The sequence below is a fragment of the Notamacropus eugenii genome, chromosome 4, assembly GCF_028372415.1.
Source record: "Notamacropus eugenii isolate mMacEug1 chromosome 4, mMacEug1.pri_v2, whole genome shotgun sequence".
Lineage (NCBI taxonomy): Eukaryota > Metazoa > Chordata > Mammalia > Diprotodontia > Macropodidae > Notamacropus > Notamacropus eugenii.
The window spans coordinates 185,001-200,734 of record NC_092875.1 but is presented as its reverse complement, the minus strand read 5'-3'; the positions used below and the strand labels follow the sequence as shown (position 1 = coordinate 200,734).

At 40.8% G+C, this 15,734-nt stretch overlaps 1 protein-coding gene across 1 annotated transcript in view; it reads right to left on the bottom strand.

Annotated features, from left to right (window-relative positions):
- Positions 1-28: 28 nt before the first annotated feature.
- Positions 29-15,734, bottom strand: part of LOC140498824 (uncharacterized) — a 16,679-nt gene continuing 973 nt past the window's right edge. Inside the window, 5 exon segments of the mRNA XM_072599592.1 lie at positions 29-4,642; positions 7,765-7,860; positions 9,511-9,550; positions 9,552-9,638; positions 14,834-14,989. Of these exon segments, the coding sequence (XP_072455693.1) occupies positions 2,553-4,642; positions 7,765-7,860; positions 9,511-9,550; positions 9,552-9,638; positions 14,834-14,989 (2,469 nt within the window). The 3' untranslated portion in view covers positions 29-2,552.

The following is a 15,734-nucleotide window of genomic DNA, read 5'->3' as shown; positions in this document are numbered from 1 at the left end:
CAACAGACCACACACCTTTCCCAAAAGCTGTCCTTTGTCATTATTTTATTTACTCATGTGTTGGCACACTTTTTTGTATGTTCATTTATGAATGATTTCTTTCAGTAAAAAATACATATTCAAGAAAAAACAGAACAAAGAACACAAGTTGTTGGGTGGGGAAAACAATATGGATGGTTACGGGACCGACAGCATTATGGGAGCAGAGACAATGTGATTGGTGGAAAGTCTGAAATGTGGGCTGGGAACAGCCCCTCTTTCATTTTGAAAAGGTTGACATTTTTCACCTGGATCTTGCAGAAATAACTAATTACAGATAACAAATTTCTTCGAATTGTACAAAAACACCCAGAGACAATATTTCAAGGAATGGCATCATCCTGGCTGGTAGAGATAACAACAGATGGCCTACAACTGCATCAGGAAGCTTAAAGGTAAAGAAGATCCCAAGTTTCCTTAACACAAAGTGATTTGGAGCTGGTGCTGAGATAATAATTCCTTTTGAAGTAAAGTATCTTAATACAACACTACACTTTTAAACTTGGCTTAGAACTTTTCTTCAATTAAAAGCAACTGATAGCAAAATTGAGCTTTTGCATTTAACTGAGAGAGGAACATTGAACTTTTGAACTCATGAGCTTCTTCGCACAGCAAGTGAGCTGAATTTAAGTGAGCCAGAGCTGTGTAAAGTTATCTGCCTCACTCTCTCCTCCAGAGTTCTCAGAGTCCAGTGGCAAGAAACAGGTCAAGACAAGTCATGAATGCTCCTATTTCTAACTAATCCATAAATGTATCCACAACTGACAGATGTTGGGGTGCCAAAGTCGTTCCACCATTGTTAGTAAAAACAGATTACACATGTATAAGATTTTACAAACTAATTTATACTCCAGTTTTGTGGCACTTTTGGCAGCTACCTCTAGACAAATAAATATGGACAAAGAAGATATTCATTTCTACTTATCTATGATAAATTGGAGATAATCAACAAGTGGCACTGACAAGTTGGAATATAACCAAAAGAAGGCCTATGAATATGTTGTAATTAAGGCTATGCTAAATAAGTTGACAGTACTGAGGCAACTTTTCCAGAATAAGAGAAAACTTGGTGGGAAAAATGAAATACTCCTCAAATACCTGAAAGGCTCTCATGTCTAAGGTGAATCACACTTGTTCTGTTTGACCCCAGAGGGAAGACCTAGAACCAATGAGAATAAGCTGCAAGAGGCAGATTTCAGCCTGGCATGGTGAACAGAGTCCTAATAATAGGCTGCCTTCCTGGCTGGTCTTCAAGCAGAAATGATTTCAAAGTGAGGCCTCTACAGGTATGGTTTGGCCTAGGTGGCCTCTGAAGGCCCTTCCGACTCAAGATTCTCTGATAAATTCAGTGACAAGGGAACAAGAAGTGGGCTTGAGTCCTCATTAGCATCCAAATGAATTTCATTAGAAAGCTTTCTTCCTATCAGTGTTTGCCTTTTCTGGAAAAGCAAAACTCCTCTGACTTGCCTTGATGAGAGAATACAGAGACTTCCCATAATGCCTCTTGAATTGCTCCATCATGTCCAACCTGCTGGTCTCGGAAGTGGAAACCATCACTGTGATGCGGGTGCTGTCCTCAGGACATGAGCCCTTCATTGATCTGTAGAGAGCCTGTGACAAGCAGCCTCGAGGCCTCTGACATGGAACTGGATTCCTTTCCCTTTCCTTTCCAGGCTGGCAGAGCAGGCACAACCATGGGAAGCATTGTAGATAGAGAGTATAAGACCTCTTGCCTGCTGAGGATGGGCTGCTTTGTTCACACAATGGTTCTGCTCTGCCTCAAGTCTGTCAGGGGAATCCCTGCCTCATCACCATGATTGTTGGGTCACCAAAATCAGCAGGCAGAAAGGATCTCAAGCTAATGAGAAGTTTCTTGACTGTCACATGCAGTGGCCTCAAATGTAGGCTGAACACATGCATGGAGGTGTCCTGCAGGACAACACAACATTCCCCTTAAAATGCCCCAATTTTTATATCCTTGATCAAACAAATCTGATTTTTCTTCCCTTCACCAAAAATTGTTCCCCAGTTGACATAATATTGACACAAACTCTTTTCCTTATTCTGAAGACATTCTATTTCTGAGAACATCCAGGTGGATTCTGTAGGCTATCAACTTCTTACCTACTTTTCTGGTTTTGCAACCTTGAGGGTTGGCAACAATTATTTTTCTTATCTCACTTTTCTGTTACAGTCAGAAACAAAATTTAACCTTCACCTGTGACCTCCATGTTCCAGAGAAAGGCATGTACCCATGGAGCATGTTCATAAGGTTTCTTTTCATTATAAATCCTCTGATAAGAGGATAAGAGATGATCTCTGGTTGAAAGCCTTCCCATACAGTCTGTAGATGACTTGAATCCAGAGTGATTTTTCTGCTAAGAAGCATTGTACTCTGTTTCAACGCCTTTCCTCATTCAGGTCAGTTATAAGATTCCTTTATCTTCCACCAATTCTCTGATGGTAAACAAAGACTGACTTTAGCCAGAAAGCTTTACAGCATGATTACCTTCTTAAGGTTTCTCTCCACTGTGGACTCTCTGATGTTGGGTAAGATTGTTTTTCTGTGTAAAAGTCTTTCCACATTGGGTACATTCATAAGGTTTTTCTCCACTGTGCATTCTCTGATGTAGAATCAGACCAGAACACCATTTAAAAGCCTTTCCACACTCAGTGCATTCATAAGGGTTCTCTCCTGTGTGGATTCTCTGATGTAGAATAAGACTGGTACACCATTTAAAAGCCTTTCCACATTGATCACATTCATAAGGTTTCTCTCCAGTGTGGATTCTCTGATGCTGAACAAGACTGCCTTTGTATGCAAAAGTCTTTCCACACTGATTGCATTCATACTGTTGCTGTCCAATGTGGATTCTCTGATCAACAATAAAAACATCCCTCCATGTAAAATCTTTTCCACTTTTATTGCATTCATAAAGTTTCTCTCTAGTGTGGACTCTCTGATGTAGAGTAAGACCTCTTTTTTCCTTAAAATCCTTTCCATATTGATTGTAGTTATAAGGTTTCTCTCCAGTGTGGATTCTCTCATGTTTAATAAGACTGTCCTTCTGTATAAAAGTCTTTCCACACTGATTACATTCATAAGGTTTTTCTCCAGTGTGGATCCTCTGATGGTCATCAATACTCTTTCTATATATGAAAGTCTTTCCACAACGATTGCATTTATATTTCTTCTCGGTGTGGCTTTTCTGATGTTTAGAAACATTGGAGACACCTCGGAAAGCCTTTCCACATTGATTATTGTCATAAGGTTTCTCTCCAGTATGGATTTTCTGATGAGCAACAAGACATCTCTTCCACCTAAAATCTTTTCCACATTGATTACAGTCATAAGGTTTTTCTCCAGTGTGTGTTCTCTGATGTTGAGTAAGATTGTTCCACCTATTAAAAGCCTTTCCACATTGATTGCATTCATAAGGTTTCTTTCCAGTGTAGTTCCTGTGATGTTCACCAATACTCTGTCTGCATTTGAAATACTTTCCACATTGATAATCTTCATAATTTTCCCCTCCAGTGTGGATTCTCTGATGTAGCTTAAGACCTTGCCTCCATTTAAAAGCCTTTCCACATTGATTACAATCATAAGGTTTCTCTGCACTGTGGACTCTTTGATGTTTAATAAGACCATCTGTCCTTGTGAAAGTCTTTCCACATTGATTACATTCATAAGGTTTCTCTCCAGTGTGGGTTCTCTGATGCATAGTAAGACCATTCCTCCTTGTAAAAGCCTTTCCACATTGATCGCATTCATAAGGTTTCTCTCCAGTGTGGATTCTCTGATGTTCACTAATAGCCCTCCTACTTCTGAAAGTCTTTCCACATTGGGTACATTCATAAAGTTTTTCTCCAGTGTGGATTCTCTGATGCAGAGTAAGACTGTTCCACCATTTAAAAGCCTTTCCACATTGATTACATTTATAAGGTTTCTCTCCAGTGTGGATTCTCTGATGTGCAATAAGAGTCCTCTTCTCTCTAAAAGCCTTTTCACATTGATTACACACATAAGGTTTCTCTCCAGTGTGTGCTCTCTGATGTATAATAAGACGAGCCCTCTGTATAAAAGTATTTCCACACTCATGACATTCATAAGGTTTCTCTGCAGTGTGGATTTTCTGATGTGCATTAAGAGATTTCTTCTCTCTAAAAGTCTTTCCACATTGAAGACATTCATAAGGTTTCTCTCCAGTGTGGATTCTCTTATGTGCAATAAGAGATTTCTTCTCTCTAAAAGCTTTTCCACATTGAAGACATTCATAAGGTTTCTCTCCAGTGTGAATTCTCTCATGTTTAACAAGACTGTCCTTCCATTTAAAAGTCTTTCCACATTGATGACATTTATAAGGTTTCTCTACTGTATGGATTCTCTGAGGTACAATAAAATACTTCCTTTCTGTAAAATCCTTTTGACATTGCTTATAGTCATATTTCTCTGCAGTGCGGATACTTTCACAGTCAGGCGTTGTGCAGACTTCTCTCCAATTGAATTCAGAGGCACAATCACACATGAATCTTTGCTTATGAGTTTCTTCCACAGAAAGGCTTAACTCTTCTGTAATTTCCTTCATTTCAACTCTAATCTCTCCTTATGAAAAAAAAATCACCAATAAAACAAATATAGACACCACACACACACACACACACACACACACACACACACACACACACACACTTATATCCCCCTTGCTCCACAGGCAGAACAAAAACTCAATTACTTTCTATTTCCCTGGGCAAAGAAAAACATCTTCAAAGGATAGAAACAATCATTTTAAAATGCCCTTGCCTCACATCCTAAAGATGATTTAATTTCAAAAGAGCTTATGCATGAATTTACATTGGATCATCACAAGAAACCTGTGACCCAGGTAGGGCCATCATTCTCTTCACATTCACAACTCAGACCATGAGCTCAGAATGCAGTCATTTGACCCAAATCCCAGGAGCTGTGAATGAGCCTGCTCTGTCCAGAGTACTAGATAAATTATCTCCACTTTAAATCCTTTTTTCATAGCTACCATGCCATTTGGTGGACACATATTAAATATTCAAATTATTTCATGATCTAGTCTGTCTGTAAGCATAATGTAATTTCCCTGGGAATCACTTTCAATCTTAGGTTCTCTGTTGCATGATCTCAGGTCACCAACACTTTTTTTTTGCATTTACCTGTGGCAGAAGGGATTGTGTTTTAACCCATTAATTTTTTGAGATAGCAATTACTTATTTCTTTTTTAAAATTATCTTTAAATGCCTCTGCTCATTACAATAAAATTCAAAGCTTCCTATAAAACCCAATTTAAAGAAATGCATGGATTGCCCATGTCTGAAAATATGACTCATAAAGGAATCTGAGTTGATCATTCTTTTGTACAGAAGTGGTCAGCATGCTTTACTATTGGTCCTCTTGCACCCCTTCTCTTTCGAGATTCACTAATTCCTTGAAGGATTAAGAAAACAGTCCAAGGAATTTTAGCTGGAAATTTGTCACTGGTACCTTAAGCAGTAAATAACTGTTCAATTGGGTCACAAAGAAATTTACCTAATGGCACAAGTATGTGCATGTTCCAATCTTAACAGCTGTCTTTTTGCAGTGATTCCATACCATCACGATTAGGAATACACAGCTTCTGGGGAGCATGCAGTGAGAACCTCAAACTCTGACTGCTTCTGACCAAATGCAACATATTCTTTCAGTTTCTCAACTTGACATCAAATTGTTAGCAAACTTCCAAGAAGGTTGGACATTTACGTGAAAATTGTCACAGGCATGCAAAGACCCTCGGTGGCTGTCTACTACTCCACTGGAATGCTCTTCTCTTTCTTGGTCTACCTTGTAATCACATATCATTAAACCTGAAATCACCTGATCAAGAACTTACTTAGGTTTACATTCTTGCAGCACTGAGGGCAGCCTATTGGAAAACCAACATCACCAGGCATGCACGGTAGACTCCATCATGAAACCATCATGAACCCCCACTACAGACCTTAAAATGCCACTCATTGAAATGCTCAGGTTGTTTTCTAATTGGAACTTCCCCTCTGTCCATTTTACTCTTCTTCTGTTTGGCAGCTACTCAAAAGAATTGGTTGGCAGTATGGGTTAGTCATTCAGTTTCAGTGAATGTGTAGAAACTTTACCAGTGGGAGAAATAACAGTCTTCAGAAGAAATTCTATCCTTCCAAGGTTGTTTTGTATACCAACACTAATTTAAAAAAAAACAACAAAAAGCAATATTTCCAATTGACCTTCAAGCACATTTGTCATTTAATGTGGTACTTGCCTAGAGCCAATAGAAAAGTAAATTTTAAAAATAGTAATTAGCAATTCATTGCAACTGGTTAGAGAGCTAAAAAAATGAATTTCCATCACCTGGAGACATGTCAAATTGCCTTCCATTTTCCACCATATCCAGGAGTGAGCATTTTCATCATGTTCCATTTTAAATGAGAATACAGTGATGCAATGGATAGAATGCTAGGCCTTGAATCAGGAAGACCTGATTTCCAATTCCACCTCAGAAACTTGCTCGTCCTGTGACCCCAGGGAAGTCACAAGACCTCTGTTTGTCTGGTTTTTTTAATCTGTAAAATGGGTATAATTATAGCATCTTACTGCCAGGGTTCTTATGAGGAAAAAATAAGACAATATTTGGGCACTGCATGACACATAGTAGCTGCTGTATAAATGCTATTACTTTCATTTAATTTTGACTGCTTCCTCCCCAATTCTGTTCTGCTTCTTAAACCTATATTATCCTCACTCCTTTTATTTCCTTGAACTAAATTTTATTTCCATTCCAACACACCCTTTTGCCTGTATCAGTATTTGTTTGTAAACTCGATTCTGAGCTCTGTGACAGCAGACACTGTCTTTTGCCTTCTTTGTATCCTCATGGCTTAGCACAGTGCCTAAAACAGAAGGCCCTTTATCAATGTTTACTGATTCCCTGCCTGGGCTCAGGGCTGACAGCAGTCTCCAGCCTCTACCTCTATTCCCTGCATTCTGGTCTCTCCCCTCCTTATTGAATGCATGTTCAGGCCTCAGTCCTGTTTCCGTCCCTTTCTTGTACTCAATCACCTCTAAGTAGTCACCTTAGTCAGATTCTAACCTTGATGGAACTGCACCAGAACTAACACTGGAGATTGCAAAGGCTTCTTTCTAAGCTTTTAATAATTCTTAAATTTAGGGCATTCACTCTCTTGACTGGTTCCAATTCATTCTGTCTATAGTGGACAACATTACTGTTGGTGTGCTCTCTGCCCAGCAGACTGTGAGCTCCATGGGAGCAGGGGACATCCGTTTCATTGATTTATGTGTGCAGTGCTTTGTACAGGGTCTGCAACACAGGAGGCACTAAAAAGTTTAGGGTTGACTTGGAGAAAGTCTAGGAGAAAACTCATATAGCATGCCCTAACCCCTTTTTGCACTTTTATGCCACCAAATTCTAAATGACTTGTTTTAAGATCATACACTGATCCCTGGAAGGGAGGTGAAAGGCCATGGAGTCCAAACTCCTCTCATTACAGATGGAGAAACTGAGGCTCAGTGGTTCAATGACTGATCCATGAAGCCACAGCTGGGTAATATCTGAAAAAGAATTTCAAGTCAGGTCTTCCTGCCCCAGATCTAGTACTTGTTTCACCACAACACATAGCAGCCTCTCAAAAACCCAGATCTCATAAATCTGCTTTCACCTCACTCACCTAGAAAGCGGCTCCCCAGGTCTTCTTGCTCCAGCATCCATGGTGCTTCCCTTTGCTCAAAATAAGAGATCATATCTTCTCTGGGAACAGGAAACCCTGGGCATGGGGAGTCAGTTAGGGATAAGCATGGAGAGAAGCCTGGTATTCAGTTCTCTTTAGAGAAATGCATTCAGACCCAGAGCGGCTCCATTCTGAGATTCACTCCATTATGTTCACACACATGAGCCTGTACTCACCCATTAGTGCTTGTAATGCAAGTTACCCAAAACAGGATGTGCCACATTATCATATTGTACAACCAGTTCTGAGAAAGAGCCAGACCTCTGCCCTGCATCCTGTCAAGTCCCATTCTGGCAGAAATTCCTCATTCCAAAAACTAAATCTTAATTAAATTAATTAAAGCATATGTAATTAATAGTTATATTAATTACGTAAATTTAATAATAAACACAAATGCATATAAAATATGGTAAAATAAATATTAAAATTATATAAATATGATTAATAAAATAATCAATTACAATTAAATTCTAAAAAAGGTTATTATGTAAGATCAATCTGAAGCACAAGAAACAGGAACCTTGACCAATCACCTTTTGCCCTGTCCCTCTCCCCCATTCCTGACTTCCTGGTACATACAGAAACCTGATGTACTGTTCATTTATGATGTACTGCCCATGTACTGGGCCATCTTTGCCTCTTCAGGTGAGAGTCTCCTGCTGGCACACTCAATAAATACCATTTGATCTAATTTCTATTTCCTGGCCAGTCTCTTATTCCTGGCAAAGCCAGGGACATCTAAGCAAGAATCCCAGAGTGGTTCCCAGGACTCTTGAAGGATAATCTCATAGCATTTCTTGTCTAAGCTTTGAGGAGAGGTGAGGGGGAAGATCATTGAACCAGGCTGGGATCACAAAATTTGGTCTTGGTGAACCTTTTTCACAGAAGGATGGACTCATGTCACACTTGCCATTCTGTAGAAATGAGAGGCCGCTGATGGTGCCGCGGAGAGAGCCCTGGGCCTAGAGTGAGGCGTGCCAGAGCCTAATCCAGCCTCAGACAGTTACTACCTGTGCTCCACAGGACATGTCATTTAAACCTCCATTTGCCTCATTTTCCTCAAGTGTCAAAAAAGGACAATAATATCTCCTAACCTGGAAGGTTATTGTGAGGATGAAGTGACATAACAACGTAAAGAAAGCCCTGGGCCCAGAGCCTGGTATACCGTAGGTGAAAATAAATGCTCCTCCCTTCTCTTCTTTTCCCACCATCTCTGCTGGAATTTGAGGGCAATAGGGAGGAGGATTAAGGAGAAACTTGCTATAGAAGGAGCAAGTAGAAGTCATAACTGATGCTTGTTAAAAGGAGGATATTCTGGATCCTCCACCCATACCAGAGAGGACAGGCTTGTAAGGAGAAGCCACCTGAGCAGTTTTCAGGGACTTGGCAGAAAGAATTCCCATCCAGGTGGAGGTCAGACCAAATGACCCTGAGGTTGGTTCCACATCTCAGATCCTTGCACACTAATTTGAAGCTGCCTAAATATGGGAAGCTTCAGGAGCATCAAGGAAACCCTCAGGCTCCTGTTCCACAAAGCAAAGACTTTCTAGAGGAAACACCAGACAGCAGGACAGGAGACCAACACTGTTCTCTCTAATAACTGATAAATACACCAAACCCTGCACACCAGAGGATGAAGATACCCTTTGATGGCAGACCCAGTGTTACCAGAGGAAGTGTCCTTACCCAGGGAGAGCAGGTTCCGGGCATTCTCCAGCATGACCCCCCCTGTACAGCTCCTTCTGAGCATGGTCCAACAGGCCCCACTCCTCCTGGGTGAAGTCCACAGCCACATCCTTGAACATCACCAGTCCCTACATCATTAAAAGTTATACAATACAGACCTGAAGAACACTTCAGATTTTGGTAATGCAAAGCTCATTAATTTACAGAATGAAACTGAAGTGCAGAGAAGGAATTTGCCCAAAGGGCAGACCCTTTTTGAGAGTCAGCATCACCTTCTAAAAGCACAGTCCTTAAGAGCCCAACTGAATTTTGAGAAAAGGTTTTTACATGATGAGTTAGAATAAAGCAGAGTAGTATTTTCCTCTGAAGTGCATCTCCCTGTGGAATCAGGGAGAAAGTTTGTGTTCTCTCTGTGAGATAGGTGGATCTTGGGGGAGCCTGAGAGAGGAGGAGGGGAAATAGCTTCCTCATCAGAATGGATAGACGTGATACATTCTTTTATTTAAATATTATTTTTTAATCTCTAACAAATATAGCTATGGTAAACCCTAGAATTCATTTTCTTTCTTACTGAATGGAGTTATAGGAAGATTTACTGTAATCCAAAGGACACAGAGACCAAAGTAGAGAATTTGTGGATAAGAGGAAGGGGAAGCCACAGACCAATCTTATATATTGTACGAATATAGATATAGCAATATGCACGTATGAATGTACGACAATACTTCGTATAACAAATAGATCTTATGTGTATAAAATGATTTGCCTGGTATCTCTTCCATGAGAATGTGAGCTTCTTAGGATTAGCAAGTTGGCTTTTTCTTTTTTAAAACTCAATGGGCAAAACAACTATTTCAATGAGAAAACAATGAAAAAAAGTGATTACACAGGAAACTGCACATCTCCCATGTACGACTTGGTAATCCTTTGAATGTGTAATAGTTACCAGAGAAATTTCTTTTCTTTCTCCCTCTTCCCCAACCCCAGATGAGGCTACTATATATTTGTATATACACACATACAAATACATATATATGTATATATACAGTGTGTGTGTATGTGTACATATATATACATCTGTATGTATATGTACACATGCATATATGTATGTAAAGTTATTCCATACATACCACTATTTGTAATTCTTTCTCTGAATGCAGATAGTGTCACTCTGTACATGTCCTTTATTTTTAATTTGTGTCTTTAGAATTGTCAAAATTACTTATTTGCTCAAACTCTTCAGACCACAACATTGCTGTTACTGTATACAGTGTTCTCTTGGTTCTGTTTACTTTACTCTTAATCATTTTGTGCAAGTCTTTCTGTGCCTTTTTAACATCATTGAGCTCATCCTTTCTTACAGCACAGTGGCAATCCATCACAACCACACACCACAACCTGTTCTGCCTTTCCCCAAAGGATGGGGATCCCTGCAATTTCCAGTTCTTTGTCACTACAAAGTGAGTTGCTGTAAACATCTCAATCACATTCAAAGTGATAATTACTGTCTGTGAATTTCCTTCCATCTTATTTTTACTCATGATTTTCTCTTCTGCTCTCTTTTGACTCTATTGCTTTTACTTTATCTCCACCCCCAACCTCCAAAGGTCTATTTCCTTCCCCCAATTGCAATCCACAAGGACTCCAAAAGTTTCCCCACCCTCTTCCTGACCTTCCTAAATCCCAGTCCACAGAGCCTCTGAAAAGTTCCACCCTGACCCTGTTCCCCAATTTTCTCATCTTTCTACATATTCAGAAGACTTCTACAGCCTTTCACATGTACATATTGTCTCTTTTTTCAATTGAAATAAGAGTAAGGCTTCAACATTCCCAGCCCTCTAGCCCTACTTGCTTCCTCTCTATGAGTTTTTCCAGTTTGACTTTTCATATCCAGTTATGTTTTTTATCATCACCTCACCACAAGACAACTTACATACCACTTTTCTTTCAAACTTTCTTAATAATGATGACAGTCCTAAGAATACTGTTAACTCTTACAAACATAAATAATAAGTAATCAGCTTAATCTTAATGGGGGCCTTTTAATTGGTCTTTAATGTTTTCCTTATATTTCTTCTGGATTTTTTGTATCGAACTTTCTAATGAGATACTCTCTTTGTTACAAACCTCAAAATCTTTCAAATCATCAAATAGCAATTTTTTTCCCTTTCTGGATTACACTTAACTTTGCTGGGTAAGTTACTCTTGGATGCAACCATAGCTCTTTTGTTCTTTCAAATATAGTGTCCCAAGACCTTCAGTCTTCTAGAATAGAATCTATTAGTTCTTGTGAAATCCTAACTAGATTTCCACAGGATTGAAATGATTTTTTTCTTCTTCCTTGCAATGTTTTCTCTTTAACCTGGGAGTTTTAAAACTTGGTTATGACATTCATGCAAGTTTTCCTCTTCGCATCTCTTTCAGGTGGTGAATGGTAGATTTTTTTCTATTTCTACTTTTTCTCTTGTTTTAGAACTTGAGGGCACTTTTCCTTAATAATTTCTAATATGTGATATGTTCTAAAGAAAATTCTGTGAAAAGTCTGTTTGACGCTGGCAGTTCCATGTCATTCTGGGGAAAAGCATTTAATGTGATCACTTAAAAGAGAACAAAGTTAAGGAAAAGATCTAGTTTGTTTGAATATACAGAATGCTGAGATGAAGTATTATCAGGAAGAGGATTCTAAAGAGATATTTACTGGAATCAGTTTGGTGTGAGAGACAGTCCCCAGCCAAGTGAAGGACTGTTATCTCTTGTTACATGGAGGGCTTGAAGCTACTCTGGAGATGATGAGTCATAGCCAAAATAGCTTATGCCTTTCCTTTCTGAGTGTTTTCATTTGTCTATGACATATATTCCTTAATTATAAAATTAATTATTTAGAAATAAAAGTAACAACGATGGAGAAATGCAAGGTAGGTTGCATAATGGACAGAATGGGCTACGTATCAGGAAGATACCATCTTCCTAAGTTCAGATTTGGCCTCAGAAAGTTACTACCTCTGTGACCCTGGACAAGTCACTTAACTCTGCTTGTGTCAGTTTCCTCATTTTGTAAAATGAACTGGAGAAGGAAATGGCAAACCATCATACTATCTTTGTCGAGAAAAACCCCAAGTGGTTTATGAAGTCTTGGTGATGACTGAAGAATGACGAAGAGGGAGGCATCGTCATTGATTGAAAAAAAACAATATTCAATTAATTTGGGTTTTATTTGAGCAAATTCATCAGAAAAATGTTGCCAGTTTCTTCATAAGAAATAAATGACCTAAACATGTATGGGGAGGTGTAGATACTTGGTAGAACAAGAGTCAAGAGGATGAGTTAAGAGGCAGACTGGTAGACCACATAAAGAGAGGCTGGCCAGATTTGAGACTTGGAGAGAAATGAATCATTGAGGACCCCTACTCAAACAGCACTAGGCAGATGATTATGACTCTGTAAGGGGTAATGATTATTACCAATGATTTTAATGTGTTCATCTGGTCAATATCAAATATTACGTCTAAGAAAAAGCACTGTATTAGTTCATGCTTTGTATAAGTCACATAGGAATATAGAATTCAATAAGAGTCCCATAAGAAGGCTCAGACTTTAATGCAATTTTCATCGCTTGTTTCCCAGCTGTGGCGCTCATTTGCATAACCACAACAATGCTGACCAAGGTATCTCCATCCTGTTTCGCTCAAATTCCCTCTCCAAAACCAAGCCTGGGTTGTGGCATGATGGAGAAAGTCACCCTGTGGTTCTCCCCCCATATGTTCTTACAGGGCATATATAGCTTGTACCATCTCCTCCAGCCTAAGCTAAGGAGAAGTCCATTCATCTTGTGACCACCTGATCAGTGGAGATGTTCTTGCTTCACCCAACTCATGACCCTGCTGACACATCAGTTCTTTTAGCTTAAGAGTCATATGCTAACCAATGGCATTCTGGATTTTGTATGGCTGCTTTAGAATGGCCAGGGAACAAATCCTGTAAAAACAAGGTACTAGAAGAAGGGGGTATCTCAGACCCTGAAGAAGATATGAGGTCCACTTATCAGAGGGGATAATGGAACCTTTAATAAAGTACCATTGGCTCAGAGCTCTGCCTCAGTCTCCTTTTTTCATAGATTGGAGAATTTTAATCCCCAGAATCAGATATTCTTTGATACTTGGAAGGGCTCATTTCTATTTCCAACTTGCTATATGTATACTATGTGTGTGGTCAATAAGCTTGAAATCTGAGGGTCTCCCAATGCATTTTCTTTTATTTCTATCATAAGCATAGAATTCACTATATCAGAGATTCTGATGTTTGGAACTAATTCTCCATCCTGGGCACAAAATTTTCCTTTTTTCAGCACCATGATTTCTTCTTTCAGATACCAGATTTCGGGTCTCTTTGGAATCCACATTTCACCTTTTACTTCCTTTAGTCTAGAGTTTGACTTCTGAACAGCAGAAGAATTTATGGCTCTTTTCCACTTTTTGAGATTCCCAAGAATTTCTAAATCCTCCTATTCTCTAAGTGAGACATTTCTTTCTGAAAGTACACAGACACACAGGGATGAAGAAGGAACACTGGGGGAGGTAAGAGTGCAGAGGATGGCAGGGGGTATCATGGACAGAGCTTTCTGACATCCTGCCTGCAGGAAAAGGTCTTCTGCTGGTCCTACATGACAACCAGGGGAGATACAGGAAAGGGGGGAGAAGGAGACAGCACAGGAAAAAAGAGAGCGATGTGACAAGGTCTCCTCAAGGACTAGAAATGGTCAATCCATTTCCATAGACATTTATAAAGCACCTCTCATGTGCCAGGCACAATGCTAAGCACTGGGGATAGAAAAAGAGGCAGAAGGCAGTCCCTGCCCTCAAGGAAGTCAGCATCTAATGGGAGAGACAGCAAGCAAACCAATATATCCAAAGGAAGCCAGGCTGGGACAAACAGGCCATGACTGGAAGAGGGAAGGAGGAAGGATGAAGAGGGTTAGGGAAGGCTTCCTGGGGCTTTGTAGTTGTTGGAGGGGACTTAAAGGAAGACAGTGAGGTCAGTAGTCTGAGCTGGGGAGGGAGAGGATTCCAGGCTTGGGGACAGGCATTGAAAGTGCCTAGAGCTGAGAGAAGCCAGGAGGCCAGGGCCAGTGGGAGTAAGGGTATATGTTGGGGAGTCAGCTGTAAGAAGACTGGAAAGGTTGGGGGGAGTGGGTTATAAAGGGCTTTGAATGTCTATCCTTGTACAAAAATGCTCCATGAAGATCATACTGGCAGTTTCATAGACCATGCTCTACATCTATGGCAATGGCCTCAGGGGCTGATGTCTGGGCACAGACTGCACTCACCTGAGGAGAGGGACTGTGACTCCCAGGGGTCATTCCTTCTGGCTCCAGACTCCCTTCTGGGGCCAGGCCTGGGTCCTCAGCCAGCTGAGCTAGGCAGGGAGAAAGATCCCAGAGGGGGAGAGGTCTTGCTCTTTTCTTTCCAGGCAGCAGGTTGACCTAGAGGGATTCACAAGGTTGAGGCCCCACAGCAGTTACAAAAGCCTTGGGCCCTCTGCAGGGAAGAGAATCCACCCTGCAGAGGGAGGGAGGAAGCAGGGAGGGTCAGGTTTGGAAATGGAGATGGTCAGAACAGAAAAACTACTTCCCTCCCTCTCTAACTCCTTCTCTCCTGCCCCCCTCCTCTCCCATTCTCCCACAGAGACACAGGAGGCAGAGGGATCCCAGACGGGATGAAACCAGTCAGAGCCTCAATGGCTCCTCAGTCAGACCTCTCCCTCCACATGGTCCTCTGCCCGCCCTGCATCCCCTCTGCCTGACTCACATACATATTATCTAGACTATAGACTGATCTAGGAGAGAGGGAAGCTAGGAAAGGTTGAGGAGGAAGAGGGCTCTTGAATGATCAGGGGATGATCAGGCTGGGAGACAAAATGCAGTCTGGGATTCAGCCCCCTGGCTTGGGAACTGAGGCAGGGCACCAGGAAGCCTGGGGTGGGGCCCTGGGGGGGGTTGGGAGACACTGGAAGGACAGAAGGTGGACACTGAGCCTGGGGAAGCAGGATGACTATGTCCTGAGGTCTCACTGGGAGCTGGGGAGGACTGTTGGGATTCTCTGGCAGAGCTTAGGCTTGGAATCTGTAAAGGGAGACTGGAGAGAGGGAGCTACATTCCTGGGATCTGACAGGGAAGAAGCTCCAGAGCCATGGGTGCAACTCAGGGGGGCCAGGAAAGAGTTTTGCTA